This window comes from Castor canadensis, chromosome 12 (genome assembly GCF_047511655.1).
Source record: "Castor canadensis chromosome 12, mCasCan1.hap1v2, whole genome shotgun sequence".
NCBI classification, from domain to species: domain Eukaryota; kingdom Metazoa; phylum Chordata; class Mammalia; order Rodentia; family Castoridae; genus Castor; species Castor canadensis.
Genome location: NC_133397.1, coordinates 59,416,577 through 59,443,916, shown reverse-complemented (window position 1 = coordinate 59,443,916; position 27,340 = coordinate 59,416,577). Strand labels below are relative to the sequence as shown.

The window sequence follows — 27,340 nt, the reverse complement described above, 5'->3', positions numbered from 1 at the left end:
CGACTTCAACTCCTCCCGTCCTTTCTCACCTCCCACAGGGTTTGGAAGACGCCAGGCTTTGTAGTCCCTGACATCTTCCTTCCCCTTCTTTTCCGAGTCGAGACTCCATGGGAAAAACTACAATCCCACAAGGCAGCGCGCGCACCTCTCTGCGCCTACGCGACACGTGTCTGCAGGGCGGGGCTAGAGTGGGCGGAATGCGAAGGACTATGGGGCAGGATTTGAATCTCAGAGGATTTAAATCGCGGGAGCAGAAGCCGCCGTGGCCCTGTAGGTAGGAGGGTTTTCTCTTTCGGACCGCTACGGTCAGCATGCTGCGGGGCGAGGTCCTGCCCGGCCCGGGCGTTGACGCAGCCTTCCCTCCGCCTCCCGCCGCACGGTGACAGCTGGTGCTGACGGTTGTTATTGTCTTTCAGTTGTCAGTGTCCGCTGTTCTTGGGACTCGGGCGGCAGCAGCCCACCAAGAGCACACAGAGAGGGTGGCTCTGGAGCGACGTGGGGTGCAGGCCGGGTGGGGGCTCCCCCCAGTGCTAGTCTGCCCCTCCCCAACCCCTCCCTGCGAGTGACACTTGGAAGGGGGCGAGCGCTTAGCTCACTGGAGGGGTTTGTAAAGGAGAAGGGGCAGAAAAGGGATAGTTTTCCAGCCATCCAATAGAAACAGAATTTAGAAGACAGATTCCTAGTAAGATTTTTAGGAACCTGACCGATGCACCCCCGATTGTTAAATTCAAAAACCATTATCTGGGTACTCATTTGGGAGGAGAGGGTTATGGGAGGTGAATGTGATCATACATTACGAGTATGAGGAATGTCATGATGATACCTTTAAAATGTAAAACAAGCAAAAACCTTCACTGGCTTCCTATGAAGTTCCTTTGACAAGAGGAAGCATTTTATTTTATTCCCAGTTAGATCCTGGGAGAAGTAACAAACATTTACATGCAGTATAATGTTCTTATATGAGATAATTCTCCAAAACATGGTGGGTTGACTTTGGTTTGTATGGCTGGTGGGAGGAGAGAAGATGGTATGGCAAAAACTTGCTCTTGACACGCGCTCTTGTTTTTACGGTTTGTTTTCTTACTTCCCTTTTTTTACTTCCTCTAGAAGTAGAAGTCATGTGTTGGACACAAAAATTACAGTTCTAACCACCACAACTATAAACAGCCTAATGAATGGGAGTCCCTGTGTTCAGGGCAAGTAAGTAACCATAGCTAGGCTCTTCTAGAAAAGGGAATTGTCATTAGCTGAGTTAAAAGAAGTTATTTAGCTGTATCAAACTCCTCTTACTACACTCTGACTCCCCCATTATAAAAGGAAGTGCAAAGTAAGAAATTGGTTTTAAGGAAATACAGGCTGTATTTATATGCAAAAGTAGCTCAAGGAAGGTGATGTATCCAGCCATGCTACAGAAGCCTGCACCATGCTTCTTAGTAAACTTGTTAGCTGAAGCTGGGCTTTAAATCTTTAGTTATGTGTGACTCCAGAGCTAAATTATAAACATTGTTTGTAGTTGCTACTTTTTGATAGCTTCAGTGAATGTTATTCTTAGCTCATAATTAACTATGCAGGTAGGATAACTCCATTTCTAAAATACCAATCTTAAAGTCAAACTGAGTATGAGTCTCTGTTCATTATAAGCAGCTTCTCATCCTTTCTCACCCTCTTGTCCATTTCAGGTAGATTTGTGTCAAGTGTGAACTCCTACCCATAGGTATAAGTACATAAGCAATTACTATATAAACTACTGAAAGTCTAGCAGGTTAATGATTAAGTCACAAATTGCAGGCGAAGAACTTAAGGCAAGGCATCCCTTCCCACAGACAAGGATTCAGGAATTTATAAGTTGACTCATATACATTTTCAAAAGTATTTTTAATAAATGCTTACATGTCTTCATACAATAGGCATTATTACTGAGCCGAATACATTTGGTCCAATATATGAAGAATCATTTCCTTTTTTTAATCACAATTTTTTTTTGGTGGTACTGACATTTGAACTCAGGGCCTCATGTTTGCTAGGCAGGCACTCTACCACCTGAGCCACTGCACCAGCCCTTCATTTCCCTTTTTAAAATAATGTTCTTTGGGAACAAAAACCCAAAACATTTAGAAACAAGCCTATTTACTAAAAATGTTCAAAAACATGGTAATTAACACCATGGAGAGTCTCCCATGTGCAATACAGATGTGAGGCTACATGTTTTCTATGCTATCCCTGACAATCTTCACAAGAACAAATGAGAGAGGAGCAGTTTTGGCCCCACTTTCACATTGAGAAGCTAAAGTCAAGAAAGTGTCTGACTCATACCCCAAAAGTATCTGACTCAGAGTAGGATTAGCAGTCTGATCTGAAGAGATTCAGTATGTTTAAACTTTGCCTTTTAGGTTGCATATGTGTATAATTTATTTTAAAAACTCAAGCCATGAAGAAAAATTCCAAGAGGAACAACAATTTGAGAGTTTCTGGCATAGAAATGAACTCTGTGAATGCTGAGAAGGAAAAACATGAGAGCCAAAATAACTTTGTTGAACTGCTGCCTCTAGAAGTCACTTTAGAAATTTTTAGCCAACTTGACATCCAGAGTTTGTGCAGAGCTTCGGTGACATGCAGAAGCTGGAATTATGCAATAAGAAACAGTGACTCCTTATGGAAACCTCACTGCTTGACTGTAAGAACCGTGTGCCAACGAGAAATAGATAACGATCTAGAAAGTGGTTATTCCTGGAGGGTAAGTTTAACCTCGGCAGTTTGCCCTAGTTTTGACAGGGTTGTAGTACTAGGTTTGAGACAACTCTGATTTCTGTGTAGAGGAGATAGGATTTTATATACAGGCTAGCACTGAGTGTATTAATAACTGTGGGAAGTAAGCAGTTATTTTTTTTCCTACTAAACACACTGTCTCCATGCTATCTCTCAACCATCCTTTTACATTTTCAAATCCTAAAATTCAGGAATTTTCCTGTTAACCTGAAGGAAAGTGGCTATTTTCACTCCACCTAATCCTAAACCTACACACACACACACACACACACACACACACACACACACACAATCTTATTAATATATGTACATATCAATGTGAGTACTTAATCTTCTTCTCAGCCCTATTATTCAGCTTCTCTACTTTTAAACAAACTCACTAACCAACCACCTGTTGCGTTCTTTTTGAATGATTATGGTTTATCCTTTCTAGGTAATACTCCTGAGAAATTACCAGAAGAGTAAAGTGAAACATGAATGGCTAAGTGGCAGATACAGCAACATATGTTCTCCCTTTAGCCTACCAGAAAAAATCATGTGCCCTATGGATGCAGATACGTGGGGGGAGATTCTAGAAGCAGAACTGGAAAGATAAGTGGAACAAATCACTTGCAGATCTTGAACTTTGAGAGTTTAAAACTAACATGACTTTTAGACTGCAAATGACGTATTTTTATCTGTTCCTCTTTTTCTCCATTTTTTTTAACATTTAACATTTAAAAGTAAACAAGATGAAAAATATTATAAAAGTAAAGCTTTATTTTCATTTTGCACTTTAGTGAAAAAATTCTTCTGGTTTTATTGTACTGTGGAAAAATGAAATGTTCTTTTTTCTACAAAGCAATATACTGAAAGAATGATTTCAAAATGTATTACTTCATGTACTTGTATTAATATATTGTATTACTTTAAATGATAGAGTTTAGTACTTTCTGTTTAGTAATTCAACAATTTGACAAGCAACTTGAAATTGACTTAAAGATTCATTAAGAATAGACATATGTAGACTGTGAGAGAACTAAGTGAAAATAATAGTAATATGCTTAAATGAATAATAAATTAGCTTTTCCATAACTTTTAAATTTCCATTTCAGTGAAATTAAATTGTCAGATAGTGAAACTATTTTAAGACACATTAAGCCTATGGTTTATTTAAAATTAATCTGATTTTTAGGGCTAACACTCATGAAGCTAAGGTTTCCATTACTTTCCTACAAACCTGACATTATTCTCAGGGACTGAGAATGTATAGGAAGTTCCAGAACACTTAACTCCTATTGGAACTTCCACAGGATATGTTCATCTTAGTAAAACATTCTTCCTGTCAGCCTTAGAGCACCATCTAGTGAAATCTTCATAGATATCAAGACAAAGGACTTTTAGCAACTTTTTTTTTCTCCATTAAAAGAAAAACAAAATTATTGAATTCTTAACACCTGACTTTGTTAAAGTTCACAACTTTCCTGGAACCTTCATTTCAGCTTTTGTTTCTCTTTTTCATAAAAGCAGATGATATACTAATCCCTCTATCAGATTGTTCATGCTGAATCTGGTCAATAACATTGTAAAAAGTATCTAAAAACATTTTAGCTAGGATGAGGTTTTCTTCTTACAGTGTACTGTGTAGCACAAAAAACTGACTCCAGGAAACCAGTATTTAGCAAGTAGGCAATTATCAAAAAGAGGTCTCACTATATACAAATTCTCTTTGTTGGATCAAACAAATAATGATGGTCTCCTACTATCTTCTTAGAGTTGGAAGAGGCCTTGAAAATCAGGCAGTCTACCTTCTTCTATCAGAACACTGAAGTTAGCCAGCCATGTTCAAATACTTCTGGTTAGGATTTATATTTCACAAAGCCCTCTTCTAGGATTTCTCTGATCATTAGAAATTCTTCCTCACTGAACTGAAGACCACCTCTTGTAACATGTCTCCTAGCCCTACAACTACACTGGTCCAATCCTTCTTCTTTATGATTGCCATTCAAATATTTGAAGACTTCTAGCCTGGCTCTTCCTATGTTTTCTCCACAAGTCCTTCTGCTAGTCAATGAGTATAATATCCAGACCCAATAGCGTTCTCTTTCTCTTCTGCCTATACCCTTTTTGTCATGGCAATGGAGATTGAACCTAGCTACATCCTCAGCCCCCTTTTTATTTTATTTTGAGACAGGGTCTCACTAAGTCCCCCAAGCTAGCCTGGAACTTGCCATTCTCCTACCGCAGCTTCCCAGGAAGCTGGGTTTACAGGCATGCAGCACTGTACGTGGCTTCCTGTCCCCTCTTAACAAAAATGTAATTGAAAAGGAAAAGATCCTATTACTTTTACTTAATAAGAGATTATAAAAAAGCACTTTGAAAATTTGAAAATATTAGGAATATTTGAAAATATTAGTCATTTTACTGAAAGGCTTCTGTGTATAACAGCATATGTACACAGATATCTATTTTATAATGGGTGTGAACTGTCATTTTCCAACCCCTTTATTGTCTATTATCTTTGTCGGTTAATAGAGATCACTCTAATTAGGGAGACTTGCTCTTCTCACTTCTTTCCCATGAGGTGTTTACAGCATCCTGTCTCTCACAGCCTCTGTATTGAGTTTAGGTTTGGAAACTGGAAGAGAGATAACCTTTCCTGTTTAGTGATGAAACCATTCCCTGCTGCACAGAGAATTGGATCCTCAGTAAGAGAATAATGAGCCAACAGGAAGAGCGAAACAGCTGTTTGCTTGTATTTAAGTCATTCGCTGTCTGCTTACCTATACTAGTTCAAACTGAGTTTCAGCCTTTGAAGTAGGAGCTCTACCTGTTGTGGTTTTCTTTACCTATTTTTCAAGTATGTGATATTTATAGTTTACATTAGTGTCTTAGTTTTAAAGATATCAAACTTTGCTTTTCTTTCGTGCTGCTAATTTTATGTCTTTTTTTTTTAAATACTACCTTACTTGTTACTTCCTCAGTGGTCATTCATTTCTCAATCTTCTAAATCTAGCCTTCACTCCACATGATTGAAACTGTGTCCAACTTGTTATCCATGTTACAAATGCCTTAGTTGTTAAATGCATTTGGTGCATTTTAGTTGTTGATACATTCCATGCACATAAACACTCAGTTCTTGTAGCTCGCCTAGTTTCAGACCTAGAGACTCTTGCATTTTTCTTTGCCTACTCTAATGCGTCTTTTCAGTTTCCTTTAAAGATTCATTTGAAGGAATTCAAATGAATTCATTATATGCTGGTCTTCCCAACAGTTCATACTATTGTCCTCTCATCTCTTTATACTCTGAACATCCTAGATAATCACTTCTCCTCCAACATCAGTTACCATTGTAGGTGCAGATGAAGTCCATGTCTATGAAGTATGATCAGATATGCCCAATTAAATGCCAGAATCACATGCCACTATTTGGTGCAGTCTTAACTAAATCAGAAACACCTGAATCAGAACTCATCATCTCACAAAACTAGTTCTTTCTTCAGTGTCTGCTGTAGTGAATGACTTATGACTGGTGCTGTTAGACAGTCACCATTTCCAATCAAGAGTCAGTTCTTACTGATTTTATTACCCAAATTCTAAGCAATCTAATCCTTCTCCATCTTATCTCTGCTTCATTACTTATCAGTGATCCTCATTTGAAGTTGGGATTACTATAGAAACCTCAACTTGTTGCTCCTGTCTCCTGTTCCTTCCTTTTACTGTCTTTCTAAAAGACAGTATAATTTTTCTAAAACTCTCAAATTAGTATACTACCCCCAACTTAAACTCCTCACTCATTCAGGTAGAGATTGAAATTCCCTAGCAAAGCCAGTTAAACTTCAAATGATATGGCCTAGGCTATTTCTCTGCCTCTTCTCTCACAACTGCCCATCCTGTAACTTTCATTTTAGTCATGCCAAACTATTTGCAGTTTTGATCAAACATGAACATTCGCTTTACTTCTCTGCCCTTGCACTTTACACAGATTGTTTGATATATCTGAAATATTCTTCCTCTCATCCACCATTAATTCTTCTCTTGCCAAAATCTTTTGTAAAGCTCTTCATTTTGGTCAAGAACCCATCCCTAATTACTACTGTTCTGGATTAAGTGACTCTCTTAAGGTTTCTGTACTTCTCTGTTTATAGCACTCTCAAAGTTGTTGTACAATATTAAATTGTCTATTTTATTTGTCCCTTTAGACTGTGAAATTCTTATTTTTAATTTATTTTTATGTTCTCAAAACTTGATATTTACTATGTGTTACATAATGATTTGTTAAATTATTTTTATAGTTATTTATTTTAATCATACTTAGAATGTATAATAAAATTTACATTACTGTATTAATTTAAAATTTGCATTATCATAGTAACAAATTTACTATATGTTAGTGGACAAGATTATATTGAAATGCAATATATAGTTCTTAAGATCCATGAGATACTTGATCTTAATGTTATTATATGGATAATTGTTCTAGTCTTCTCCAAAAGTGTAAGATGAAAATAGGAAAGTATAAGTGTTTTATTTTATTTTTTGAATAAATACTTGAAAATCAACTCAGTCTCAAAAATATCACTTATTATTTTACATTATTAGTTTACTCCAGTCAGTGTTACTGACCTTTGCAGTTTAGGTGAATAAATTTTTTAGTGCTATTGGGTTAAAATAATTCTTTGTATAATAAGTTATAAGCTGTGATCATAGTCTTCACCAAAAGGGAAGCTTGGAACTTAACGATAAGTTGTATGGTATGGACTTAAAAATGAACTCTACATTTATCAGACCAAACCATTCGATCTGACAATGTGAATGGGTGTTGCCGAATGAAAGGAAGGGGTGCACTTACTCATAGATAAAATACTGTGGTAAGCGTACTTGGTGTGTAAAAGAAGTAAAGTTACTGGGAAAGTATTAAAGAATTTCTGTTGTTTTAAAAGTTTTAATCAATTTAAGATTTACTATTTAAACATAAATTTAGAAATCTTTCTTAAGTTGCTTCTAGTTTATAATCCAATGGTAGACCATGACATAACTATTCAATAAAATCTATATAAGTATAAATTATAGACCTTAGGACACTTGCATATATGCAAACTTATTTTGAAAAATATACCCCTAATCATTTTAATTTCATATTTGCTTTGATTTTATATCATGTTTTCTCTAACACTTAAAATGTACTAATAATATTAATAAAAATAAGATTGAGTTGTAACATCAGGAAATGGATTGGGAAGAATACGTAAAGTGAAGATCACATATTTTTATTTAAAGTAGAGTCGATGCTGGAAAAACTTGCTATCTTCATGCAGAAGACTGAAACCAGACCCCTATCTCTCACTCTGTACAAAAATCAACTCTAAATTGATCAAAAATCTTAATTTAAGACTTGAAATATTGAAAGTACTACAAGAAACAAAAGGGAAAACTCTGGAAGATATAGGTAATTATTTTCTGACTAATACTCCAATTGCCCAGGAAATAAAAGCATGGATTTATAAATGGGACTGCATCAAATTAAAAGGTTTCTGCACATCAAAAGAAAAGGTTACCAGAGTGAAGGGACAATCCACAGAATGGGAAAAATCTTTGCCAGCTATTCAACATATGAGGGATTAATATCCAGAATATAAAAAGACCTCAAAAAAACTAAACAGAAGAAGAATAAATAATACAATTAATAAAGGAGCAAATGAATTAAATAGTTCTCAGAAGAATAAATACAAATGACTAGTAAGTACATGAAGAAATATTTAACATCCTTAGCCATAAAGGAAATGCAAATAAAAACTACACTAAGATTCCATCTCAGTCCAGCCAAATTAGCCATCATTAAGAAAACAAACAACAAATGCAAGAATGTAGGGAAAAGGAACCCTCATACACTGCTGGTGGGAATGTAAACTAGTGCAACCACTCTGGATATCAGTATGGAGCGTCCTCAAAAAACTAAAAATAGACCACCTACCTTATGACCCTATCATACCATTCTTGAGCGTATTCTGATGAAGCAAGATGCCTGTACACCCATGTTTATTGCAGTTCTCTTCACAGTAGCCAAACTGTGGAATCAGCCAAGGTGCCCAACAACAGAACAGACAAATTGATAAAGAAAATATTATATACATATGTATATATAGAGAGAATATTACTCAGCCATAAAGAAAAATGAAATTATGCCATTTGCAGGAAAATGATGGAACTGGAGATCATCATGCTGTTCAAGATAAGCCAAGCTCAGAAGACCAAATATCACATATTCTCACTCATTTGTGAAACCTAGACCCAAAAAGATGATGATGATAATGATGATGTGATGATAGGACATGCATGTGTATGAGGGACTGTCTGGGGAGGAGCAGCGGGAGGAGGAAAGTGGTAAAGGAAAGGATACTGAGGCATGAAGAGGATGGGAGTACCCTGATATATATATACATATGAAGACAGTATAATGAAACCAACCAAATACTGAATGAGGGGGAAGGGGGAGGAGAAATGCGAATATAACGAGGGAGTGAATTTGTTCAAAGTACACTGTACATATGTGTAGAATTATCACAATGAAATCCCCTTGCATTGTTAATGTATGACAAATCAAAAATCAAATAAAAATGCCACTTAAAAAGTAGACTTTTCAAGTAAAAAACACAAAAGGGATGAAATTAGATCCATAATGGACAAAGTTGATTATTAAAATAGCCGGCACTGGTAGGATGCCTGCTCTGCACCAAGCATTATGTTTATATGGTAGGTGCTCATACTGTATCTCTCTCTGTTTCATGAATAAACAAACTGAAAGAGAATGATCCTATTAATCTAGCTCATCACTTCTCAATACCTATAAGAGTATATAACACATAAATGTTTAATTAGTAAAATTAAATACTGTGAATAACTCAGAAGAACCAATAATGTTCCTCCAAGTTTTTGTTATCAAAAACCCACAAAAAAAGCAAAACTATATGACAAACACCACCCACTTAGATATGGCAATTTTGTTTCTACATTTGTTTTATTATTTATTTTTGCTGAAGCATTTGAAAACAAGTTGCAGACTTGATGATACTTCACCCCTAAATACTTCAGTGTGCACATATTCTCCCATATCAGGTGTGATTATTATCACACCTGAAAATACCTGTTTTCAATATAATCTAATTTAGAATCCATTTAAATTTTTAAAAAATTTACCAATGGCTCCCAAAATATCTTTTTTTGATATTTGATTCAGGATCCAAATAAGGTTTGCATGTGCATCTGGTTTTTCATGTCTATTTAAGCTCTTTTAACCAATGGTGTCCCTTTGACATTTGTTTTGTTTTTCAGAATGTTGACTGAAAGGCTGATTTTATAAAATATTCTATAATTGACTCATCTGGTTCTTTTTTCATGAGTCGATTCAGATAAAACATATTTAGCAATTATACTACATAATCAATAAACTTCTTAGTATATCACGTAAGAAGCATGCAATATCTAATCTACTGTTTGTGATGGTAAGCCTGACCATTTGATTAAGGTGGTAATCATCCAATCTCTCCACTTAAGAGGATATTTTTCCATAGTGCCCAGGCTTCATTTATCAGCAATCCAGTTCCAGAGTACTCCCCCATAGCTAACTCTGTGCTAAGTACTGTATAGGTGTTATGTATCACACAGCTAGTTATTAAGACATTTGCTAAATTTGAAGTTCTGTGGTATTGGTGGCTAAGCAGAGAGCCTCTGAGAAGGAAAGTGGAGTTTTTAAAGTCTCACGATACTGAGGACGCAATGATTAGGATTGAGGACCCAGTAGAGGGAAAGGATTGGGTGAACAACCCAGTTTGAAATCCCTGGGGACCTCCATAACAGAGAACTCCAGCCTCAATGCAGCTGAATATCTGATTTGACTAAGGTGAGAAAATCCCCATGACTTGCAGAGGACGGGTGAATCCTCTCTAGAAGAGGACATTACTTGGAGCCCGTACAGTTTCTCATATGCAGTGTCTGCATTCAATTTAAAAAAAAAAGAGGCCAAGGATGTAGTTCAGTGGTAGAATGCTTGTACAGCATCCATAAAGGCCTGGGTTCAATCCCCAGCACCACTAAATAAATAAGTAACCAGGCATGCAAATGACAGTACAAAATGATTAAAAGTAACAGAAACACAAGCTATAGAACCAATGTTGCAGTGATCTTATTAGTAGAATTTGTAGGTAATGTGAAAATAACTGTAATAAATCCATGTAAATGGAGGAGAAGATGAAGAAGGTTAAAATTGAGGCTTTTGCAAGAAAAATTAGAGAATTCTAAAAAGTAAATGAAAATTCTAGAATTGAAACCTATAATAGCAAGATAATGAATAGGTTTAGTAGCAAATTAAACACTGTAAAAAACATTTATAAACTGGAAAAAATAATAGAAAAATAAGTTGGGGCACATGGAAAAAATTTTTAAAGAAAATATGATTTAGAAATTATGGGACAGAATATGAGGATTTAATATATTCATATTGGACTTCCAGTGGGAGTTTCCCTCCATTTATTGGGACACTGAGGAGGTCTGAAAAAGTTCATATGACTCATAAGAGGGCTGTAGAAGCAACTGTGAAATAAGGCAGTGGGACCCCAAAGCAGAAGCTCTGGACTCACAGACTGAACCAGGAGCCAAATCAAGGATGCTGCAGTCTTCAGGGCAACAGCAGTAACAGAGTGAGATTTGAGGTGATCCAGAGACAGGTATGGAAGGACTTCCACACCCCTAGTCCTGACTGTGCTGAGAACAGACTGCAAATCACAGTGACAAAAGGTGTGAAGAGAAGAGGCTGCTGCCCAAAGTGGAAAAAGGCAAAGACTATTGGGAGTTGAAGACAGAATACTCACCTTCGATGCTATGCTGTGACTTAAACTTCCTGTCCTATATGGATACTGAGAAAAGGGAAGAAGGGAAAAAGAGGAACTCCAAAGAAAGTGGCCAGATGAAGCAATTGAAATGTAGGAATTTCAGATACACAACAAATTATTTTTTGGTATAAGTATGTCCTTAGGGCATACTGATACTAAAAAAAAAATCCTTTTTTATCTGAAATCCAAATTTAACTGGATCTCCTGAACCTTATCTGAGTTATATGGTGAGCCTGAATTGATCAGGCACGTTGGGAGTACTTGTAATGAACAAGATTAAATCTTACAGTGTGTCCCAGTCCCCTGGCAATGCCACACTCTTCATGGAACAGAAAACAGGAGCTGACTATATGATGACATTGTAAGGTAACTGAGTCTCTTCTCAGGTCTACTCTCCCTAAACACCCTATAACATCCCACATTCTATTCTGCTGTGGTTGGATGTACTGTTATAGGGCATCCTTCTCCCAGGATCCAGGCAGAACTTAGAACAGAACTCTGTTCTTCTACGAAATCTTCAAACATGTCCAGTGGCTCCAACATTAGAGGAAGATAGGGGCAGGACTCCCCACACACCGAGATGCCTCATGTGACCCTCCTGTACTCTTCCTTGACCTCATCTGTCTACCACCTGGCAAACATCTCAATCTCTACTTGGGTGGGAAAGTAATACTTCAGTCATATCCTATCTCTGTCTTCTTATTTTTTGGTGGTTTACTTAATAAACACTCCTACATTATTTAAACTGAAACATTGGAATGAAGATGACCCCTTTCTTTCTCAAGTGCCTAGATCTTTGCATTGAAGTCCTGACTATGAAGACTCTCCTTCCTTCCTTCCTTCCTTCCTTCCTTCCTTCCTTCCTTCCTTCCTTCCTTCCTTCCTTCCCTCCTTTCTTCTTCCCAAAACTGAGCTCTAACTCCATGCTTAGCTATATTCACCCTCCCCACAAAGCTCTTAGAGGTGGAGAGCTACAGAGAAATAAAATTTAATGGAGATGAAAAATACAGTGGAAAATGTTTTTAAAAACCAGGACTCATTTTATTGCTATTCTGCAAAATAAAATAATGCAGGAAAAGAAAGACAGAGAAAGAACTATAAAGAACAGCAGAAAATGAATGAAACTAAAGGAAATAATGAAATAAAGCAAGGAATACAAGTTGGGTTACTGATAAAAGCTCAGCATCTTCATATTCAGTACTGCCATGAAGAAAAGCCACTCTTTTTAGTTAAACCCTTTCTACGTTTTCCAATATATCCATGTTGTTGGCCAGTTGGGTCAGACAGAATGATAAAAAAAAACAAAAACGAACACACAAAAAACTGGAGTTTTACAAACCAATTATGTGTGTTATCATAAACATTAACTTGTTGAGGAAAGTTTCTTTAATAACCATTTTCTGAGGCCTGTTATTCAGCTATGGGTCTTCTGAGCCCTGTAGGGAAGGAATCAGCTCCTGTTTCCCAGTTTTTTCATTTTGATTTAATTTTAATATGACAAAATTATACAGTCTGACCATCACACAGTGAAAGCCTGGTAGAAAAATACATAAAATTGTAAATGAAGCTTTCTAAAAATTCCATTTGAAAATCCCTTGACTTAATGCTAAAACTGTGGTTTTTGTTGCCTAATGAGTAGACTGGGCATAATGTCTTTGTTCTCATTGATTAGTTTTTTTTTTTTAAGGACTGTTTTTTTTAAGGATGTGTTTTTCCACGTTGGCATATTATTTGTTCAGATTCTTTTTCCTCTCTTAGATCCCTTTTATGATATACATTTTTTGTGGTCCTAGGTATTGATATCAGGGCCTCACCTTGCTAGACAGGTGCTCTACCACATGAGCCACTCCACCAACCTTTATATGCATATTTTTAATTGGCTTTTCCTCTAAATGTTTCATTTTGAATTTTTCAACTTATATAAAGATGAAAGAATAGGTGATTACCTATTAATCACTAATTTTAGCCACATCTGCTTTATCTCTATCTATACTAAGCCTCTAAACCTTCGCATTACTGACAATTCTGGTTGGATAATTCTGTTTGTGGTGCTGTCCTATACATTGTAGGCTGCTGAGCAGTACACCTGACTTCTACCCATTAGATGCCAGTAGCACCTCCTCCCAAGACCACCAAAAGTGTCTGCAGAGATTGCCAAATGTCCTGAGTGGGAAAATCAATCTCCTTAAGAACCTCTCATTGAAACTACATCAAAAACAAAATAAAATACCACCACCACATACACATTTCATTAAGCTGAAGTATTTAGAAATAGGTTATGAACCTCATGACATTTGTCCCTAAATATCATAGAATATATTTCTTAAGAATATACACACATGCCTACATACCACATCAAAATTGCAAAAGAGAGAGAGAAGGATGAGTTAATATTATCCAATACTTTATTGCATGTATAAAAATAGAATAATGAAACCTATTAAAATGTTTTTAAAGAGGAAAGGGGTGATAAGAAAGAGTATTACAGAGGGCGAATTTGATCAAAGCACATATACTCATGTCTGGAAAATCATAATGAAACCCCTCTATGTAATTAATATATACTGATAAAAAAGAACTTAACTTTCATACAATTGTACCATCTGACAACCAGCCGAATTCCAGCTTCTTTCAACTGATCACAGAAAAGTATATTTTCAAACTTCTGAATACACAACCAATCTGCTAGTGAAAGATATTAATTTCTCCCAATTATCTATTGTGAACTTTTATGTTCAATAAAGTTGAAAAAACTGTCCCATCATACATCTAATTTGCATTTCTCCTGCCGTAAATAAAGCTCCTATGTTTAAGAAAAACGTGATTTTTGGGATGTGTGTGAATCTTTTTTTCTCCATTTTTGAATGCCTAGTAGATTAAGGAGGTTAGCTCTTTACCTGTGATGTACATTGCAATTATATTTTTCCCAGTTTGTCATTTATTTTTTGACTTTGCTCATGGTGTTTTTTCACAAATTTTCTTTTTACTAATATCAAAATTATTGCTCCTTTTTCTATTGCATCTGTATGATGAGTGTAGTTTTCCCCACAGCAAAAAAACAAATTCATTTTTCTTCTAGTACTTACTTGTATGATGCATTTTTTCCATTTGAGTTTTTCCTAGAGTATAATGTATGTTAGGGATCCAAAGCTATCTTTTGCAAGTGGCTATGCAGTTGTTGGAACATCATTTATTAACAAGTGTCTTCGTGATTTAAGATGGCACCTGATTCATACAATAAGTTTCCTTTTAATTTGGCTCTATTTCTGAACTTTCAACCATGTTCCAGATCTATCTATTAATTCATGCCATGATGTTTTAATTATAGATTCTTTATTATGTATTAGTTTTTAATAGTGCTATCTCTTCCTCATTGATCCTTTCCTCCCACATTTTCCTGTACACACATGTATGGATCCCATGTTAACTTTGGAATTCATCTGTCAGTAGACAGGAAAAAACACAGTTTCATTAGAATAGTCTGAAGTAAGTTAGGGATAATTATATCTTTATGATGTCAAGTCATCTTGTCCAAGGTCAAGAAATATTTTTATTTGTCTTCAAGATTATTTAAATTTTTCCTCATATGGATTTTGCACATTTCTTATTAAATTTTTAAGTATTTTATTCTTTCTGTTGTTATGTTAAATGGAGTTTCCTCTTCCTTATCTTTCAACTTGTTATCATTTACACACACACACATATTTGATTTTCATACCTTAATTCTGTAAACTTCTAGCATAATAAATTCTTTTGTTTATATCAAGGGTATCATTGATTCTACCGAGTATTTTGGATATATTGTCATATCCCTGCAAATGGGGAGTTTTGCTTCTTTTCTGACTCTTATGCCTTCATTTATCTCCCTTGAATGAATGTACAAACTAATGACACTATACTGGTGGCAAATTGTAATTGGAATAGTAGACATTCTTTCCTTGTTCCTTACCTTAATAGGAATGCTTCAAGTATGTCTTCGTATGTATGCATAGCTCTGTCACTGTAGGCTTGAGAGCTGATAAATAATAAGCTCCAGCAGAGGGAGTAATATTTCTACTGAAACCCAGACAAAGCGCTGAGGTAAGAGCAGGAAGTTCCTCACTCCAGCCATGTTTGCTGAAGGAAAATCTCAGACGTCAGAATCAGTTCCATGCCAGAATAACAGAACTGATACTGGTCCTGCTCATCCCAGTTGGGAGGGTTGGACTGAAAATGTGGTGTGTCGTTTCCAAAACAAAATATAGGGTATAAGCCAGAAAAAAATGACAACCTCTACTACTAGAAAATTAAGATGTTAGGGAACATAGTACACCAATGAAGAGATTCTTTAATCTCCAAAGGCACCATTAAGAGCATTTAAATCCAGTATTTACATTTTTTGTTCAAAAATGAACAATTACTATTCTGTGCAGATGTTTTTTCATAGGAGTATTATTTCATACCCCATAGGTTTGTTCAACCCAGTATCTCCATTGTTCTTTAGTTCTGTGAAGTTGGATTGTGTGAGTGTATCACATTAACTTAATAGATGTGAGTTCCAGGGGCTGAGAATCAAATATTTTTGGTTTAGCAGTATTTAAGTATAAAGAAATTTCTTACTCTTTTACCAACATGGTAAATAAATTCTAGCCACTTATATGAAAAAAAGAAAACAAAAGTTCATCTAGGGCTAAAAGCAATTCAAAATTATGTTTTTATTCTTTCCTTTCAAATTCACATAGGCAGAAAGTATAAACCAGGAGCCTTGGGGAATTGAGCAAGATAATCAAAATTCACATGCAGGATTCCATTTCATTTAAAAATAAACCTGTCACATGCAAATTTTGAAATTCATCTCCTGGATTACTTGCTTCAAACACACACAATGTACAGACAGTATCTACATATCAAAATGGAGAGCAAAATGTGCCCAGCTATGACATATTATTTTTTTCAATGTTACTTTGTTTTGGATTCTACTTTCCTGAAGTACAGTATTGTTGTGAATCACAGTTCATCACTCAAGATTAATATCATAGTAATAATAATAGCTACTGTCAGTTGAATTTTTACCATATAGAAGATATTCTCCAGCAACTCTTGGGGGAATTCCATTCCTGCAAATGCCCCTTTATTGGCTGCACAGGAAAATTATCTGTACCTTGGATTTTCATCTATAAATGAAGCTCACAAAAATATTTCCCTCACAGAACTGTTGTGAGGATTAGCAAAGCATATTCCAATTTCATATGACCCACCTTGCATTGCCTTAGCCACTACTAATCACTTTTTTTTCTTTCACTACTGGGGCTTGAACTAAGGGCTTACACCTTGACCCACTCCACCAGCCCTTTTTTGTGATGAGTTTTTTTTTTTTGAGAGAGGGTCTCATGAACTATTTGCCCCGGCTGGCTTTGAGCTGTGCTTCTGCCTCCTGAGTAGCTAGGATTACAAGCATGGGCTACTGGCACCTGGCTACATTTTATTGTTAAATTGCAGTGGACCCTTGGTATCCATGGGTACATGGTTTCAAGGAGATTGCAGTTGAGGAAAAATGCAAATACTCAGGATGCATAGAGTTCAGTAATCTAAAATCACTCAAATTTATCTATACAGTATACAGTCAATCTTGAAACAGCAAGAGTAGGCTACATTACCATCACAAAAATTACTTTTATACACATTAATATTGCTCACCAAAACTAGATCTTATTTTATGTTCTTTATCTCAGATGCAGATGATTGATTCATTTTTTCCATAACGCCACCTAACTTCTAAAGACATGCCACCTTTCAACAAATCTCAAATTTTCACTTAAGCACATTAACTCTTACCTTGCTTTTGGGGTACCATTTTCTTTTGGGAGTCAGATGTCTACAAAATGGAGGGCAGGGAAACACTTGGCAGATCACATAGTTGGTAGGTAACAGGACTGATGAGAGCTTCTCCACATCAACTGAGATGCATAAAGCACAGGCAGGAATTTAAATTTTTTTGTTTTTGAAATTTCTTTTGATTTTTTTAATTAATTTTTTTGACCATGCTTGATCAAAACTACATTAATAAATCTGTGAATAGGGCGGGCTTCTTATAAATATATTTAAACATAAAAATTGAGGGAGAAAGGAAGAGGCATGAAGGGAGTAAACTTGCTCAAAATCTACTGTATCTGTATATGGAATTTTTGCATGATCCTCTATACCACTAATGAGCCTTAATTAACAAAATTAATTTAATTTTAAAAATATCAAGTTGTAAATTTTAATGAGCTAACATGGTTTTTAAATACATGCACATTGTATAATGTACATCAGATTAAACATATTTATCTCTTCAAACATTTACCACTTCCTTACAGTAAAAACTTTTAAAGCACTTTCTTCTAGTGTTTTGAAATGTACAGTGTGGTTTTCTGTAGTCACCCCATATCTCATTTTGAGTTAATTTTTATACAGGGTGTAAAGTAGAGAACTTTGTTTTTTGCATATGGCTTTCTATTTGTCCCAGCACCATTTGTTGAAGAAAAAAAAATTCTTTCCCTATTGACTGGTCTTGGTATCCTTGTCAAAAATCAATTGACCAATAGTTACATGGATTTATTTCTGGACTCTCAATTCTATCATTGATCTATATGTCTGTGCTTATGCCAGTGCCCCATCGTGTTGTGTGGAAATAGAGAAGTATGAGTCTTCCCACTTCGTTCTTCTTTTTGTTTTAGCTATTCTAAGTCCCAGGAGGATGAGGGGTTTTTGGAGGGGAGCGGGGAAATATATTTATTTGTTGTTATTGTTGTTTTTATCTTACCTGGCAAAAGGAATGTTTTATAGCAAAGAAAGAGAAAATTCTCCCAGAAGAAAATATTCTGAGGGATTGTACTATCTTCCCTCATAATCTCAGCCTGGAGTATATCTCTTTGGTCACTAAAGACACAGAAGACATTAAAAATACTCAGTAACAATTCTCAAGGAACGTTTTCCTTCTGGTATTTTCTGTGTTGTGCAGTGTTACGCCAACCAAGATAGGGTGATTAAAACATTATTGATTCTAATACTAGTGATGCTCCAGACTAATTACTTGCTGCTCACTAGCAAGTCTGCTACTGACATTAAAGAGACACTTGAGAGATGGCAGACCCTGGTAGTGAAGGCCATCTCTGCCACCAAGAAGGTGAACTGGAGACTCCTACCCATGAAATTTCAGCCCAGAGGCCTTTCTCAGTAACTCATGTGGCCTGACAGCCTTATTTCTTTTTAAATAACGGGAGTTTATATTTGCAGACCTTCATTCCACGAATGCTGGAGGATTAAGAGTTAAATTTTAACAAGTTTCAACATTTGGGTTTTATGTACTTTCTCTGTTAGCCTTTTGACACCTTTCTATTTTTATTCTCTGTGTTTATTCTTTAGTTTATTTTAGCTTTATCATGATTTTACCCATCTAAATTTGGGGGTCTAGAGTTCTTACTTTTCATCTTGCATAGTCTTGACTTCATGATGTATTTTACCCTTTTACCTTCTTTATATTTAGCCTTAATTTTTAACCTTAATCTGTACTTCTTTAACATCTTTGTTATGCTTCTTTTAATTTTTTTCTTTTCATTTTTCTATTTTTAACCAAGTCTACTACTTTAATTTCTAAGTCATTCTTAGCTCAATTTCTGTTATTTGCAGTTCCTTTTTTATTTTTAACTTAAATGTGTGTCACGTGTTTCTTTTTAAATGTGTTTTCTTTTGTTCATGGAACTTTCAAAAAAATCTTTTTTTCTTCTCTTCTTCTCCATCCTCTTTTCCTTCTCCATCTCTCCCAAGCTATAATAATGGATAGGATTTATGGGTGAGAAATAACACAGCTATGGTAGGGTCCAACACCACAAGCAGGAACATTAGATATTTGTTTCCTCTGGTCTTCCCTGCACTTACCTTTCTGGCTCTGCTTAGCAGATCATTTATTTCCTGAATTCAGTGTTTTTCTCCCCCCAAGAAATGTTAATTGGTTATGCCAGAGACTCAGAAATGACAGACCATTCCCATAAACCTAAAGCTTCCTATATATGCAGGGAACATATTTAAAATGGTCCTGGAATGAGGGTCTCTATGTAAGGAGTTACATATTCTAAAATCAGTGGTCTCTGACATGGTTAACAAGCCTACACGAAGGGCTGAGATTTGGGCAAAAAGTATCTCTTCTTCTTCAAGTTCTCCCCATTGCTGTAAATCATGTAGCCTGTTGCTCAAACCAGAAACCCACAAAATATCCAAGGAAGTTCTGTCCATTCTACATCCAAAATATGTCCCGTATTTTTCCTTCTCATCAATTTCACTACTTACCTGGACTATAACTATTCCATGCCAACTTTGCTTTGAATCTCGACCCCTCATATCCAATTTCCATACAGCATCCCAAATGAATCTTTTAAAATTCCAGATTATAGAATCCTACATAATAATCATCGACAGCCTTTCAGTGTACCTCAAATAAGTCAAAGCCTCCACCATGTGACTTGGTTCCCGCATGTCTCTTCTGTCTCACCTTTTCCTTTAGCCTCCTTCCTCAAGCTGACCTCTAGTTCCTTGACCATGTCAACCAAGCTCTCCTACCTCAGAGCATTTGTACATGCCACTCCCTCTTTCTGGGATGCTTGCTCCCCTATTCTTTGAAACAAAGACTCACTCTCATCTTTCATATAGGATGACCAGCCATTCTGGTTTGCTTAGGACTAATAAGATTCCAGGTATATAGGACTTTTAAAACCAAGAAAGTGCTGAGAAAATTGGTTCAATTTGATTGCCTGCTTTCAAGTCTAACTTGCATCATTTCCTTGGTGACTGTCCTCGCCTGCTATGCCCAAAGCAGATTCCCCACAAGCCCATTATCAGTCCTTATTTCAGCATACTGTTTCTTTTCTAGGGAGGACTTAACTATGCTCTGCAATTACTTTACTCTATGCACGTCTTTATTTTCTCTGTCTCCTTCCTGAATGTCTAAGTGTCGTGGCATGCCGTCATGCCTATCTTAATCTGTTATGTCCCTAGTGCTTGGCACTAGGCCTGGCACCCACTTATTTTTTTTCCTTTTTTTTAAAAATTTTTTTAATTCATATATGCATACAATGTTTGGGTCATTTCTCCCCCCACTTCCCCCACCCCTTCCCTAACCCCGCTGCCCCTTCCCTCTCTCCCCTATCCCCTCGCTACCCGGCAAAAACTATTTTGCCCTTATCTCTAATTTTGTTGTAGAGAGAGTATAAGCAATAATAGGAAGGAACAAGGGTTTTTGCTACTTGAGATAAGGATAGCTATACAGGGAGTTGACTCGCATTGATTTCCTATGCATGTGTGTTACCTTCTAGGTTAATTTTTCTTGATCTAACCTTTTCTCTAGTTCCTGGTCCCCTTCTCCTATTGGCCTCAGTTGCTTTAAAGTATCTGCTTTAGTTTCTCTGTGTTAAGGGCAACAAATGCTATCTAGTTTTTTAGGTGTCTTACCTATCCTCACCCCTCCCTTGTGTGCTCTCGCTTTTATCATGTGCTCAAAGTCGAATCCCATTGTTGTGTTTGCCCTTGATCTAATGTCCACATATGAGGGAGAACATACGATTTTTGGTCTTTTGGGCCAGGCTAACCTCACTCAGAATGATGTTCTCCAATTCCATCCATTTACCAGCGAATGATAACATTTCGTTCTTCTTCATGGCTGCATAAAATTCCATTGTGTATAGATACCACATTTTCTTAATCCATTCGTCAGTGGTGGGGCATCTTGGCTGTTTCCATAACTTGGCTATTGTGAATAGTGCTGCAATAAACATGGGTGTGCAGGCTGGCACACACTTATTAAAGGAAGGAAAGAAGGACAGACAAAAGAAGAAAAACAAAGGAAAAGAAAGTACTCTCAAAATAATACTCAGGCTTACTTATGAGGAAATATATGGCATTCATATTACCTGATATTTCTGCTGCCATTCAAAATGGCACCCAGAGGCAGAAGGACACTCATGATTTTGTGCCAGAAGAAATCATTTGCCATCTGTTATTGCTCATTGCTTTTGCAGCAGCAGTGTCTGGTCCTAGTTGAAGCAGATGAAGCATAGTTAGCTGATCTGTCCCTGGGCTTTCTGCTGTTATCTATTGCTTCCTTACATCTGACTCACACATGATCTCTTCTCTATAGCACAGCATTGGGGGTGGGAGAGGACTTTCATGCCAATCATGCCTATCCTTAGCAATTGCTTGCTGTAGACACAAGTCCCTTCTAAGTCTGTTGAGTCCCATAGCCAGGGATATCTACAGTGGGGGCAACCTACTCTCAACAATGGTGATGTAATGGTATCCCCTTGGCTTTCATCAAGAAACAGAGGCATGGAAGTGGAGATTAGAGTTACTTTTTTGATGTTTGTTCAACTCTTTTCTTTACTGTGTTGATTCACCCACACTTGTGGGCATGCAGACTCTACATAGAGTCTCCTTCAGAATCTCCACCTGTGAGCAGGAAAAGTCACCTCTTCCTTCTACTCTCCATGTGAGACTCAAAGACACAGCTGTCAACCTTCTCTTCTGTCCCTCCTGGTTCTTCTTCCTGACTTTCCCAAAACCTCAGAACTTGACTGATCAGGTTTTGGGACCTTGCCATCCTAGCAGAATGAATACCCTCTTCACAATACCTCTGTGATCTGAGTGTTCAGGCCTAAAAATGAATACAATAAGCCCACCTTATTTTTGGATTTATTACACATGATTTTGACCAAGCATGATAAAAAATAATGATTTTTTTAATGAAAAATTCGGAAACCACTATGCAGTTCAGTTAATGCAGAGAAGCAGTCCCACATTATCCTCAGTTGTGTTTAAATCATTATGTGATCTGCTGTTTCTCCCCCTTAATTCTGTGAATATATGCTTTCCCAAGAGCAAATAGTACCCCAAAAGCAAAGTAAAAGTGAATGTGCTTAGTTTAAGTGATGAAGTGAAAAACTAAGATTTGTTTAAAGGTGGCATAATGAGAAAAGTGAATCAGGCATCTGCCCTACAGCACTGAGCCCCATACAACCTGAACACCCACAGGCTTTCCTCGATGATGGTCTTTTGGGACCATAGATTGGAGGATACCGAGGATCTACAATAAACATTTTGTCTCCCCCTAAGGACTGGATTTTAAACCTATTGCCTTACTGTCAATGTCAAAGAAAGTAAGTAGTGGGATATTATTTATTTCACTGCACTGTTGCTTCTATAACAGATCCAAATCTCTCCCGGGGGAAAGGGAATGGCTATGTACTTGGAAAGGCACAATAACACTTCTTTGTTAAATTACAGTTCCTTTTTAGATTGTTACTTCTTTAATTTGGAACTAAATCTCACACATTTTCTTTCTCACTAAAAGCTGTCAGGTTTTGTATTTCTTACTGTAGTTTGCAACTTAAATTCTTTGTTTAGAAGAGATATTTATTTTTATTCATAATAGAAACAGCTGGCCACAAATATAGGTACTTCCAAATATGGATACAATCCTTGCACAATGGGTTCCCTATCTAGGCTAACAAACCCTTAATATATTTATAAAATTCTGTTCTTCCAAAATAACCTTTTTTTTTCTGATCTTGTTGAACTTCAGTTTAACAATTTCCATTTGTAGCAAGTTTTTTTCACACTTTCAGTACAAAGTTAGATGGTAAAAAAAGAATAAGCTAAGCTCATTTTTCATAAAATTAGAAGTCAGAGAAGTTTTGGAAATTTAGTCCTTCCCAATTATACTTAATATGGTAATTTCTATTTTTGGAATCTGACTTCAATGTAGCAAAGTGGATCAAATTATTATTTGCCAATTTAGTATCCCCAGGACACAATTTCACTGGGAATAAGTAGATTATCTAATGTATTTATGTAACAGTGTGATGAATTAAAAAGTCAATCAAAAGACCAGGTCTTTCATTCAATCCTGCTAGTTAGCTAATGTTTTCAGTGGCATAAAAATAAGTGAGAATAAGATTTTTTTTTAAGTTTGGCACTTCAAAAGCCTCTTCAACATTTTGCAGAACTAATTCAACTGCTGCTGCCACACTATGCCGCCAATGTATTAAGCACAGCAGAGGCCAGTCTGGGAATTAAGTGATGGGGCCATATTTCATTTACAGTGATACATAGTGCTTTCCACTTTTTAATATTAAGGACAGAGTATTCCTGGTGACTCTGTAATAAGCGTTTTATGTAAAACATTCTGTCTGAGAATTTAAATTTTATTTTAAAGTACAGAATCAAAACCCACTATTATAGGAGGATAATCATTTTGATAAGTTTATATTAAGGAGTTCATTACTTTTTGCAAACCAGAGCAAAGTAGTTAAGGAAGAGATCCAAGGACAAAGTCCTGAGTCACTTCTTCATCCAGAAATGAAACACGCAAAGGAGACTAAGAGGTAAAGGGGAAACTAGGAAGTAAAGCGAAAAGCTTTAAGAAGAAGAGTGGAACCGATAATGTCAAATGCTGCTGATGGGTCAAACATATGATGATTAGGACAATTGGCTGTGATGGCCCATTGCTCTACCACACCACTGCTGCTTTCATCTTTTCCTTCAGGCCATCTCCCACCCCACTTTGCTTTTGTCATATTTACCTTCTTGATATTCCTCAAGCATATTCCTAACACAGAGCCTTTGGTTTTGCTGTCTTCTCTGTCCAGATGTCAACATGGCTTAGTCTCTTCTTTCAGGTCTCTGCTCCAATGTCATCTATTTAAGAGGACTTCCCTGATTACCCTCACTAAACGAGTTCCATTAGCTACTGACCCTCAACTCTTTATTCATAGTATCTCAGTTTTCAATGTAGTAACTATCACTGCATTGTAATTTACCTATTAAGCAAGACTATAAATTCAACAAGATCAGTAACTAAAATTATGCTTGGGGCATAGTAGTTTACCACTATGATCTTGAATAAATATTAATTAGATGACTGGAAAAACAACTGGCCAGACTATTTTCATGGTGACCAGATATAGCGTGATTATTAATCTGCCAAAAAAGGATAAAAACCCCAACCTTGACTAAAGGACATAGAATCTGTAAGGCAAATGTCTTGCAAATACCCTTGCCTTTTATCTAACAAGATGTAAGTGGCTACCTACAAGCATTTCCTTCAAAGCTCTATAAATACTTTCCGTATTTTTCCTGTTCTCTAAATACTCTCTAGTGACAAGCTTCTGAAGACCATGACTTCACTTGGAATGAATTATAACATATATGCCATATAAGCTTTTGTTTGCATATCGACTAACAGAATCATCATGCATTAATAATGCCCATGTATTTACATTTTCTCCCACTTTAAATTTCAGTTTGCCTACGTTAATATGTCTATGGGCACACACACACACACACACACATATGAGTTCCATGAGTGTGTGTGTGTATGTATGTGTGTGTGTATATATATATATATATATATATATATATATATATTATATCTTATTTTAATTTTTGGTTTCACTTTTAAACCAACTCTTTTATCGATTTTAAAAATTTCAGCTTCAAAACCCCTCAGACTTTGAAAGTGCACAAAGCACTCAGCCAAGTAGCACTCATAGAACCTCCAGCAGGTGTCAAGGTTGAGCAGTAAGGATAAACAGCACACCCTCACATGTGTGCTCCATGTGCCCAGAGACCACAGCCTCAGAGTAACACCCTGACACCTGTGTTTCAGTGATACTGGAACACAGAAACCAAACCAAGTAAGGAGACATTCGTGACTTTGCTGACTCACGAGACAAAGACAAAGATTTAATAGGCAAATGCAAATGAAGAGGGGAATGGGGACAATGGAAGGAGAATGAGATGTAAAGGTGTTTTCTAATTTCTGACAGGGCAGCAGGTCCTGAGAAAGCATCTGTCTAGAGAGAGGATGTCTAGAACAGACGCATGAATGTTTATTGATAAGTCACATCAGTTAGGTAACATGCACAGTCCAAGGGTTTTAGGAGCTCCTTACCAGAAACCAGGGATGAAGACCAAATACATGTTTCTTATTGTGTCACAATACCACAGCTCCCAAAAGTGACTGTTTCTGACTTTTATAAACATTGATAAATTTTGCCTGATCTGAACTTCACATAAATGGAATCAAATGACATGTATTCTTTTGGGGCTGGTTTCTGTCACCCAACATCTGAGATTAATCCATCCAAGAAAGTAATTTGAAATTAATCGTATGTACTTTTATTACTTTCTTAGACACTTCAGAGAAGTGAGCAGAACACAGCTGTTAAAAAAGTAAATAATGTTCAAAATACTTATGAAAGCCAAAGTTTTCATTACCAATCATCAGGTTATATTGGAAGCAGGAAGGAGTTTTGTGCTTAGTTGAACCAAACTCTATGTTCTGGAAGACTAGAATATAGAGTTCATAAAAAATTTAGCTAGACATTAAAATATGTAAGGGTAAGATAAAAGGACATTTTCTGAAACATAGAAAGGGCTTCCTACAAAATTGCTTTAGGCCAAAGCCTCTTCCCAACTGCAGTGATGTTACCTCAGCCCCCACCACCCCTCACACAAGTGGACATGATGCTGGGGAGGTGCAGAAGAGCCCTACAGTTGAATCTTGAATTCTTACAACAAATGAAAAGAGAATCCAGAATTGACAGTCCAAACCCTGGAATTGCTTCTATTTTAATCAGCTAATAGTATGTTTACATAATCTGAGAACCTTCTTTCCAGTTTATACTTCTAGCATGAATAAAAAGAAGATGTTTTGTAGAAATATCTATGGCTTCAGTATTTTAATACTCAAATCATTCTCTTTTAAAGGGGCTATCCCATAGCATCCTTGCTGGTCTTTATATCCTCCATTATGTTTTTATCAATAGCTTTCATACTCTTTGAGCTGCTGTTACAATACTTTTGTTTCCTGGAACCTTGCATCTTTTGAAATTCTTCTTGCAATATAGTTTTACTTTACTCTCAGACACTTATACCAACTAAAGCCCTGACTGACCAACAATTCACTCAGGTGACAGCACATTACTTAGTGCCTAAGAGTGACATAACTTTATAAAATGTCTGATTTTAGTAAAAATTTGAGAGCTATATGAGTTTGGTTTCCTATATAACCTTATGAATTTTATGACAAATAACCAGAGTTAGACTAACAAGTGTGCATCTATAGCTCACCAGTATTGGAGCACAGAGTTCGAGCAACGGAGCTGTTAGAAAATGAACTAAGACTTGGAAGATAGGCAGTGTTAACTCTTCAAGAGTCCTCATCCCACGGGAAGGAGTTTAGAATTAAAATAAGATATAAAATAGGTCAGAGGCCAATCATGGGGACACTCTTAAAATAATCTAGGCAAGAAATGATATGATTCAGAACTAAATAAGAGTATGGAGATAGAGAAAAAAGGATGGCATCAACATATAAGAACTTGGTAACTGATGGACTAGGGAGAAGCTCAAGAAGGAGATAAAGGAATTGAAGAATGTGCTAGTCATACAACTAGTGGATTCCATGTTATGGGCCTATTTCCTCATTTTCTCCTCCTGTTTGGAATGAGTCTCTGATTGAATGCTATACCCTATGGACAGAAAAGGGAAAGCTATACGCAGAATCAGTGTCTATTTCTGTGAGAATGAAGCTTTGGCCTTTCAGAATGGAATGTGACCAACTTGCCAAATGGTTTGTTAATTTCCTTAAAGAAGAGCGCCCTAGTGAGAGATCAGCACTGGTCTTCACTGATCAC

At 36.4% G+C, this 27,340-nt stretch overlaps 2 protein-coding genes across 4 annotated transcripts in view; one reads left to right on the top strand and one right to left on the bottom strand.

The window, feature by feature from the left end:
* The window catches only part of Aplf (aprataxin and PNKP like factor), a 104,376-nt gene extending 104,221 nt beyond the window's left edge, over positions 1-155 (bottom strand). The window contains exon 1 of the mRNA XM_020177435.2: positions 30-155. Coding sequence (XP_020033024.1) covers positions 30-74 — 45 coding nt within the window. The 5' untranslated portion in view covers positions 75-155. The remainder of the gene's footprint in view (positions 1-29) is intronic.
* On the top strand, positions 139-8,849 carry Fbxo48 (F-box protein 48). Of its 3 annotated transcripts, none has more exons than XM_074049871.1 (4): positions 139-274; positions 1,108-1,200; positions 2,391-2,734; positions 3,200-8,849. In XM_074049871.1, the coding sequence occupies exons 3-4, from the start codon at positions 2,429-2,431 to the stop codon at positions 3,359-3,361; spliced, it is 468 nt and encodes a 155-aa protein (XP_073905972.1). In that variant the 5' UTR covers positions 139-274; positions 1,108-1,200; positions 2,391-2,428; the 3' UTR covers positions 3,362-8,849. The 3 variants fall into 3 exon arrangements, with proteins under 3 accessions (XP_073905972.1, XP_020033029.1, XP_073905973.1); XM_020177440.2 differs by having other exon boundaries at positions 189-270; XM_074049872.1 differs by lacking the exon at positions 1,108-1,200 and having other exon boundaries at positions 194-274.
* The last annotated feature ends 18,491 nt before the right edge of the window (positions 8,850-27,340 follow it).